This window comes from Tripterygium wilfordii, chromosome 8, assembly GCF_013401445.1.
Source record: "Tripterygium wilfordii isolate XIE 37 chromosome 8, ASM1340144v1, whole genome shotgun sequence".
NCBI lineage: Eukaryota > Viridiplantae > Streptophyta > Magnoliopsida > Celastrales > Celastraceae > Tripterygium > Tripterygium wilfordii.
The window spans coordinates 2,952,701-2,962,870 of NC_052239.1; the positions used below are offsets into that span (position 1 = coordinate 2,952,701).

The following is a 10,170-nucleotide window of genomic DNA, read 5'->3' on the forward strand; positions in this document are numbered from 1 at the left end:
AAAAGACCGAGCTAGAGAAGCTCTTCGCCCTCATAAAGTCTCCTCAGAACAAATGACTTGGTTAAAATACACAAGTCTCAAAAGAATCACCAAGGAGACACGTAGCGGAAAGTAACCAAGCTAGGTCATCCTAGTTGAAGGCACTTCATTACTTAAACGAAAAATGAAAATAGCGTGGAAAGGCTCGTTAAAATAGAGAGTGAAAGGTTGTGAATCTCAAACTACATTGAGGTAAATACAGGCTATAATTACCCTCCCATCAATTTGCCAAAGGACATTTCGGTGAGAGTGTAGGGGGCATATGATAATACCAAAATTACCCCACCAATAAAACTAGGACACGTGACAACTGAAGTGCCAGCTGGGCCCGGATGAGGGGAGAGCCGAGAGGTACACTTCGGCCATAACCGAAGTACCCACTTCGGTTCCTCTAAAAATTATATACTGAAATCAATGAATCTGACCCTGCTTCTATCACGCTGAAGTGTTACCTTGGTAATGTCCCTACATGACCGAAGTAGGTATATACCAAGTCATACAATAAAGAGTCCCAATAGGACACCAACCCTCAACAGAGTCCAACTCCCTTTGGGAGAGTGATACGGATGGAATTTACCCTTCGAGAAACTCTCTGGAAAGCCAATGAGAGAGAGTCTGACTCCTACTACAACTCAAACACTTCAAGCTCATATAAAAGGGAACCTCTGCCCTGAGGTAAAGATCTAAACTCCTGCACTCAAATTTACTTACTGAGCAAGAGGCAAAGCTCCGAATAGCGAGCCATCCTCCCAAGTTTAGTACCGTACTGACTTGAGCGTCGGAGAGGTCCCCCCGAGCACACCTTCGGGGCCCTACCGAAGCTTACGTTTGCTTATTATGCAGAAAGGAAGACAACCGATCAGGAAGGAAGAACTTGGTCTGACTAACTGATTCGTCTAATAGGGTTGGGCCTAATTTTGACGTCATCACCAACAAAACTTCATCATTCATCTCAAAGCTAAAATCACTTTGACCCAGCTGCAGTCACAAGTCACCTTGGCAAACAAGTTGGATCAACACTTATGTAAGGGATAGGTATCACGGAAGTCTCTGAATTACCAAAAATACCACATGAGTTCTTAATCTTTTTTTCGTGTCAAACCAGCCCCTCATCTTCCAACTGTGGTCCAAGGAAGCCCTTTCTCAACTTTTCTGTCTTCATAGTGAGGACGTGGTTGTTAAGCAATGACATGTAATTTTAAATAATATTGATATGATATTTCACGTGGTGTACACATGAAAATTACCAATGATATAATGACACGTGTAATAAATTAATATAGGCATATGTGTAGAGCTTATGCAAAATTTCGATTGATTAGTTTTGTTTTTGGACCTACGAGGCCCTTATTCTTTTGGTTATGGGTCAAATAAGCCCCTGTTTTTTTAACAAATTGGATCAAACAACCCCTTATCAATAACAGAACCAGAGATACTTGAAATGAGGATGGATTCATAAACAACCAAATAACATGTTTCCAAATTCCAACAAAACAAACAAAATATTCTGAAGTAGACAACCACCATAGTTATAAGTGTATCAAAATCAACACCATAATACACATTCAAGACAGAAATCCAAATACATATAAGAAAACAGTAAACACAAAAACACAATGCAGGAATCTTCAGTCTTTAGGAGCCACCACTGCCTTCATGTCGAGACGATTTTTTCTTTGAATTCTGACTTCCACGATCGACCACTCTAGCCGTAGAAGTTTCAGGCTACAATAAATACAAAGTAATTGTGTTATCTTTAGTGTTGATCACATACTTTATGTAGAACATAATGAAAGAAAGTTAACTTTCTTACTTACATTGAGAATTGACAAACCAGTGACAAGATTGATATAAAGGCCAAGGCTTGTTAGCAATGTACTCTTCCTACGCTTGTTCTTAGGTCAGCGATCTTTGTGAAATGGGCTAACATATCTATAATTTTTTGCTGCAATTGAATTGCTGGATTGTCCACTTTTGGTCCCTGCATTGCTGGCAGTAGCCATTGATTGTCCTACAACTTACAGTCAGTTGATCCTACACACTTAGCTCTGTATCTACCAGGCTCATTTTTTGTGAATCTTATATCTTGCTTAGTCATTATTGCATAATTGGACACAACTTCTTTAAACTATTCATTACTGTTAAATAACATACCAAGCTCAAAGGAAGGTATACATTTTCCCTTTTTGAATGTTGGATATATGCTCGCTCTTCTTCCTTTGTGCATCTTCTTTTAACTCAGGGTCCTCATCAGTGTTATCTCTGTAGATACTTGTATCAGAAGAATCATAATACTCACTGCATGGACCATCTGACTCATTACCAGTTTCATCATTATCACTAACCTGATAATTCTCACCAACAGTAGCATTCTCACCAACCCCAACTCCAGCATTTTTAGCTTCATTTGTAGCATCATTATGAGTCACATCTTGAACATTGGTATAATCAACATTATCCTCTTTGTAACTGTCTTGCAAAAGATCTACACACTTTCATCCTCTGTCATAGTTCAACACTTTTTCTCTCACTACAATGACCTCCTCATCATCCTCAAGGAGAACTTCTTCCTCAAACTCTTCATTACTGCTATTCTCACTGTTTGTGCCCTCAAAATCTATTATATTTGTCCTAATAGCTCTGACCTTTCGTTTCACCATCACGACTATGACAGATAAAAGCTAAAATGAATGGAAACATGAAATAAGAACATTGTAAGAAGTCCAAGATCGAAACAAAACATTGCAAGAAATCCTAGATCAAATCAGACACCCATATCTGGCCAAAAAATTAAACCCTAACAACAATACCCTAACCAGAACCACATATTGACAACAAAAAACGAAACTTGATATGAAATCGAAAATCGAAAACTAGATCAAAACCCATAATCTTCCACAATATCGTGCCTTACAGAATCGAAACAATATCGTGCCTTACATAATCGAAACAAGAATCGTACCTTGAAAGAGTGGTTGTGAAGAGATGTGTTGAAGAACCCTAGATTTGAGATAATGGAGTATGATATCTTGACATCTCAGTCTTTAAGTTTTCTATACAAAGCCATGTCTTCAATTTACACATATTTCTAATTTGTAAAAAAATTAAGGTCATGTCAGATAATGAATTCCACATCAGACTATTTTAACGGCAAAATGGTTTGAAGGCTAACGTGGACCATAGCTGGAAGATGAGGGGCTGGTTTGGCATGAAAAAAAGATTAGGGGATCAAGTGACTTTTTTTTGGACAAACAGGGGTTTCCCTGATACTTATCCCTATATTTAACTATATATGCAAGCCAAATCTAACTTAAAAAAGGTTATAAGTGCCTGTTCATTTGATTTTCATAACAGACAAACTAAACATACAAATTCATTTTTCTTACCAAATTAAAATGAATAATCAAACTCTTTGACTTTCGAAGCATGATAAATGGTAAAACTCCTTACATTCATAGAATATAATCTCCTCCACACTACACCGCTAGTGTATATATGCCAAACACTCACAAGACAGAAAGAACAAGAAACCAATCATGCCACTTGCGAGACTCGTTCTCTGTTTCTGCTTGTGCAATCTCTTCTTAACAGTGACATGTTCCCCGCCGGAGGATCCCATCAAATGCTCAACCAAGAACACAACCTGCACCATCACAAACTCTTATGGCAGCTTCCCCGACCGAAGCAAGTGTCAAGCAGCCAACGTAGCATACCCGACCACCGAACAAGAACTCCTTTCGATTGTAGCAAGCGGAACAATCTCTAAACAGAAAATGAAAGTGGCAACTCGATACTCTCACAGCATTCCCAAGCTTGTTTGTCCGGACGGTCAAGATGGGTTGCTCATAAGCACCAAGTTCCTCAATCGTGTATTAAACGTCGACGTTTCGTCTGCGACGATAACTGTAGAGAGTGGTGTCACGCTGAGGCAGTTGATTGACGAAGCAGCCAAGGCGGGGTTGGCGCTGCCATACGCACCGTATTGGTGGGGAGCGACTGTGGGTGGGATTTTAGGGACAGGTGCGCACGGTAGCACGCTGTGGGGTAAGGGTAGTTCGGTACATGACTATGTTGTGCAATTAAGATTGGTTAGTCCAGGTGGACCCAGGGACGGTTACGCGAAGCTCCGAACTCTTGATACAAGTAATAGGGATCTGAGTGCGGCCAAGACCTCGCTTGGAGTCCTTGGTGTTATTTCGCAGGTATGTATGTAGGACGGTCTTACTGATCCTATTGTTTTTTGTCCGAACTATTGTTGAGATCGACGCACATAATTTCATATGAATCATGTGGTGCATGTAGAATCCACGATTTTCACGTGAATTATGTGCGTCAATCTCAACAATTGGGATAACTAAAACAAAAAACACTGAGACATTTAGCATTTTCGTTATATATACGTAATAAAAAATGATAAAGATCTTAGTAATAACCATCCAAAAAATATCACCACAACGCTGGTAATTATTCATTGAGTGTGATTTTCAATGGGTTCATTGCTATAATGTCACCACACCCAATGAATGATTATCATACACAGCTGATATATTTTTGAGATGATTAACACTGAGATCCCTTCCATTGATACGTGCTTAATTTAATTTTATAAACAACTTACAGTTTTGGATTTGGTCTAGTGGAGTTTTGTGGAATTTGTTAGGTAAATGCCGGTGGGTCTTTAATTACAGTGCCAAAAAATAATACATATATAAATTTCTTTTCTTTTCTTGTATAATGAACAACGCTTATTTTTAACATTATTTGAAGATTTTTTCAACCTCGAATTATGTTTTTGCAATTATTAGGGTGGTTGTCGTAAATGAAAATGAAACCACAAGTAAGAACGACAAACAATTGGGCTTTAATTAGATAAATTTTAATGTGAACCATCAGCTATTAATTATTATGGCATTGTCTATGGTTCATCGACTACTAGAGTTATAAACCCTAAACAATTCATATTAAAAACTAAAAAGGTGGCACTCAATCTAGATTTTATTTTTGGGTGATCTAGTCCTGAGCCCACATAAATGGAGCCCAGACCTACTAAGAATAATTGGCTCCCCCCAAAACTTTATCCTCGCAAGTCATTAATCAATTAAAAATATTATTAGTTGGGCTTAGGAGAAATAGAGTTGTACGAGTTCGGAAACCGAACAACTCAAGGGGAACAATATACTTGTGAGGGTGTGGATTTTTGACAAATTATATTGTTATTGCAGATAACTCTAAAGCTGCAACCTATGTTCAAGCGATCGATCACGTTTACAATGAAGGATGATGCTGACTTGGCAGATCAAGTCGCTAGTTTTGGTTATCAACACGAGTTTGCCGACATGTTATAGTATCCTAGTCAACGCAAAGTAATATATCGAGTCGACGATCGTTTTCCCAATAACAACGTGTCTGGCAGTGGTGTTAATGATTACATTCCATTCCGCGCTACAAATGCAGATACCCTCGCACTGGTCAGAACCACAGGTTAGCCAGAACATACAAATATATATGCACAGGCCCCATCACGTGTGTGGCTGATCTTACACTAAGAGTGTGTTTGGATTGAGGGATTTGGGAGGAAGGGAAGGGGAGAGAAAGGAAGAAATAATACTTCTCTCTCCCATGTTTGGATACATAAAAAAAGAATGAAAGAAAATTAGTTTAATATATTAATTTATCCTTATTTTTATGTTAAAATGCTATGTTACAAGGGTAAAATAGTTTTTTAACATATAAATAACTTAATTAGTCATCCATTCCCTCCAAATGACTCCATTTTGGGGAGGAAGAATTTTGACACAAATTTAATAAAATCTTCCCTCTAATTCCCTTCAAATCCCTCTCCTTAATTTTTTATAAACTATCCATACAAGGTTCCCTCCAAATGAAATGGAGGAAGAATTTTGACACAAATTTAATGAAATCTTTCATCCGGCCAATTCCCTTTAAATCTCTCCTCTTAATTTTTTATAAACTATCCAAACAAGGGAATTGGAAGGAAATTCAATTTCTCTTCTCTTCCCTTCCCTCAATCCAAACACACTCTAAATGGATGGTGTGAGATGGATCTCTCACTTATCGATTATATATATATATATATATATATATGTAATTAACAAAGGAGTCATCAATGGTTTAATCATTAATGTAGCTTAATTTGTTGGTTATTGAAATAGAGGAAAATCAGGAACTAATAAATGATGCTGATGGAAAATGCCTCGATGCAAAGACTATCATAACAACCTTGTCGACCAGCGCATTTGGATTCACTAACAACGGTAATATACATTAGTTTGTGTTGTTGTTGTTAATTTTTATTATAATGAAAAAAATTCAAAATCATTCAATCAAATCACATATCAATTTGATATGATTTTGATTTGTTTTCATATATTTGAAATTAAGTATAGCCATTATCCCAGTTGTTAGTATGTCAATTATCTTAACTGCCGAATTGGATACACTAGATTCAAGTGAATTAGTGAGTCCCACATGATATACATAAAATCTTGTGCGTACAATTTAACAGTTGATATAGCTGCTGAGTTGCATGCACATGATTCAAATGAACTTGTGAATTTCACATGTCTCACATGATGCATATAAAATCTTGTGCATACAATTCAGCAGCTGGGATAACTGAGATATCAATTGTTTTGCTGAGATTCCTATCATAACGAGTGTTATTATTATATTTTATTGATTTGTGAATGTACATATGTATATGTATAGGTGTTATATTTACAGGGTATCCAGTGATTGGAAATCAAAACCGCGTACAATCATCAGGGAGCTGCCTCGATGGTCTTGAAGATCTAGAGATGACGGCCTGTCCATGGGACCCAAGAGTGAAAGGTGAGTTCTTTCACCAAACAACATTCAGCATTAGCTTGTCGGTGGTGAAAAACTTCATACAAGATATGCAGAACTTGGTTGCATTAGACCCTAAAGCACTATGTGGTCTAGAACTCTACAATGGAATCCTAATGCGCTACGTCACGGCCTCAAGTTCTTACTTAGGCAAACAAGGAGATGCAATGGACTTCGATATCACATATTACAGAAGCAAAGACCCCATGACTCCTAGGCTTTATGAAGACGTAATTGAAGAGATTGAACAAATGGCATTGTTCAAATACGGCGCATTACCACACTGGGGAAAGAATAGGAATATAGCATTTGTTGGGTCAATAAAGAAATTTAAGAAAGCTGGAGAATTTTTGAGAGTTAAAGGAATTTATGACCCCTTAGGGTTGTTTTCTAGTGAGTGGACAGACCAAGTGCTTGGGTTGAAGAATGGGTTGATCATACTCAAAGAAGGGTGTGCACTTGAAGGGTTGTGTATATGCTTTGAGGACATTCATTGTGCTCCCAAAAAGGGTTACTATTGTAGACCAGGAAAAGTGTATAAGCATGCAAGGGTTTGTAGCCGTGTAAGTTCTTAGAAGCATTGATTCACATGAACTCAATAATATTTAAATACGGGAATGACCTTCAACTTAGCTTGTAATGCATTCTCACATCAAGAGTTTGGGTCTAGGGTTCAATTCCCTCCCTGTTCAATGAATGAAAAATATATCTATTTAAATACACTAGTCTATGGTTTAATTAACACGCTCCCGTTATCAATTTGTCTTCCATTTATATTATATTGGCAATGAAAGTTGACTTGCTAGCTATGTATTGGAGTAATTTATGCTCCCGCAGATTTTGCATGTAAGAATACTTTGAAATAATTAATAATATATTAGCATCACCATGCATGTTGGCCTCATGAAACAAAAAAGCTAACAAGTGTTGGACGTGGTGAGTGATAGAGAATAAAATTAGGGATACCGTAATCTCTTCGTGATCTCGATATCTCTCCATATACACAAGTCAACTGAATCTCAATGATTGTAATTATACTAACTAGTTGACTTGCGTATATGGAGTGATATGGAGATCACAGAAAGATTACAATATCCTTAATTTTATGCTCTACAGTGAGTCATGGCTAATATTATATTCACGTGATTTATATTGTTCAATGATTCTGTTAAATATATTAAGTTCACATGATTTATATCATTCAACGATTATGTTAAATCGAGTTTCAATACGTCTATTGAGCTCCGCAAGCATTTGGGGTAAATTTTTTATGACAAGGAAGCATAGGCCTTTCATCTATGTAAATCTCAGATATGGAGATCAAGATATCCCTAATCTTATGCTCTATCAGTGAGTCATGGCTAATATTAAATTCACGTGATTTATATCGTTCAATGATTCTGTTAAATCTATTAAGTTCACGTGATTTATATTGTTCAACGATTCTGTTAAATCGAGTCTCAATACGTCTATTGAGCTCCACAAGCATTTGGGGTAAATTTTTTATGACAAGGAAGCATAGGCCTTTCCTCTATGTAAATCTCGGATATTTATGTCACCCCATTGTTGTGTATGGAGCTAATTCTATCTGATATGTTGCTAAAATTTGTTGCTGTCAGAGTGCTCTCTGGATGGGTGATATGGACGTCTGTATGGACATGATCTGTTCGAACAAGTAATATATATGGACGTCTGAATGGGTATGCTGAAAAGACAATTTTAGTTGTTTGCACGTTTCGATAGGTTAAATAGGCATCCGAACAGCCGTCGGGAACCCGTAATCCAATTAGGGTTGTAACTTAATTCTAATTATTTTATTCCTCCAAAAAGGGTTAGAAAGAGTGCGGTCACACCTTGTGAGAGTGAGTTCTCGGTGTTTGTACTCTTGATTCGTGATCTATTGAAGCCTAACAACAAAGTGAACGTAGCTTGTTAGATCAAATTGATTGGATGAATCACTATAAATCTTTGCGTCTCTTTATCTTTGTTATTACTTGATTGTTTACTTATGATTTGGGTTATTCTCTAATTATCTGGCATTGGGGTTAGTTATTATCTCTATTATTCTTGTTGAATTTAATCTAGGAGAGGGTTAAAATCACAACACCCATTTTATCTAAATACTTGATATGTGACATAGTGTTGAATAGTTGATGTGGAGAGTTGAAATTGTATGCTCTAGATGGAAGGATTCATCTAGCTGGTAACACATTGGTTCGCTCCGATAATATCATAAAATATTAAAATGATAAAAAGGTCCTATGCATAATGAATGAGTGCACTTCCATAGTACTGGTTCAACCCAATCGATTGTCAATCGAGCCACCTCTCGTTGGTGTTCATAGTACTATTGATTGTTAATAGATTACTAATAATTAATAAGTAAACATAATACGAAATATGCCGCATCATACTGGATCAATCTTACGCACATCACCAACTTAATTGTTAAAAGGTCTCACATTGTAAACATGTGGGTATTCCTTCCATCTTATAAGCACAAGCCCACCCTCTCACTTACAACAAGACATTTTCCTAGACTCATGTGAGTTGGGCTTAACCCATTTGCTTTGGATCTAAGGAGAAAAAAAACCGTGTGGGCTCGATGTATGATCGGAAACCGGACAACCCAAAGCGGATAATATTATTGGTGTATTTGGGGGTGTGGATTTATAATATTAATTCTTCTATTTTTATTATATTTTGGCAATGAAAGTTGATTTGCTAGATATTTATTGGAGTCGATCGTTTATGCTACCACATTTGATTTTGCATGTTTCAAATCAATACCGTAAAATAATTAAAAATCTATTAGCATCACCAGACATGTCTGTCTCCATATCCCTAGTAGGCTTGTTAGAGTAAACATTCGAATAAAATATTAAAAATTAACCTCTCAAAGGTTTAATGAAACAAATTAATGTTATACCCAAGTCACTAATTGAAGTGGTAAGAATGATGTGTATCACCTGGTGATCAGGGTTTAAATCTCCATTTACTACTCTCATATCAACTTAGCTAATTTTATAGAATCACATCAAGTCACACTTCAATGCAAACTTGTTAGGATTATAGTTGATCTACTTTCATCTCAAACGTTGACGTTTCATCCACGGCGATAACCGTAGAGAGCTGTCCTTACGCTTAGTACCTCAGGGCCGGGCTGGCCTGCTAATTGGAAAACCTATGGCCCTGTTTGCTTAATACCTATGGGCCAGGCCTTCAATAAAAAAATAAAGAAATATGTAGGTGGGTTAGCTAGAT

At 37.0% G+C, this 10,170-nt stretch overlaps 2 protein-coding genes across 2 annotated transcripts; both read left to right on the forward strand.

Annotated features, from left to right (window-relative positions):
* Window positions 1–3,583: 3,583 nt before the first annotated feature.
* On the forward strand, window positions 3,584–7,631 carry LOC120003766 (probable L-gulonolactone oxidase 6). The gene is made up of 4 exons (XM_038852844.1): window positions 3,584–4,241; window positions 5,262–5,520; window positions 6,213–6,314; window positions 6,769–7,631. Exons 1-2 carry the CDS (start codon window positions 3,813–3,815, stop codon window positions 5,382–5,384), a joined length of 552 nt encoding a protein of 183 aa, XP_038708772.1. The 5' UTR covers window positions 3,584–3,812; the 3' UTR covers window positions 5,385–5,520; window positions 6,213–6,314; window positions 6,769–7,631.
* Window positions 5,461–9,267, forward strand: LOC120003532 (probable truncated L-gulonolactone oxidase 7, mitochondrial). Its single transcript, XM_038852548.1, has 7 exons — window positions 5,461–5,520; window positions 6,188–6,314; window positions 6,447–6,509; window positions 6,769–7,469; window positions 8,526–8,581; window positions 8,737–8,830; window positions 9,163–9,267. The coding sequence occupies exons 1-7, from the start codon at window positions 5,461–5,463 to the stop codon at window positions 9,265–9,267; spliced, it is 1,206 nt and encodes a 401-aa protein (XP_038708476.1).
* Window positions 9,268–10,170: the final 903 nt, after the last annotated feature.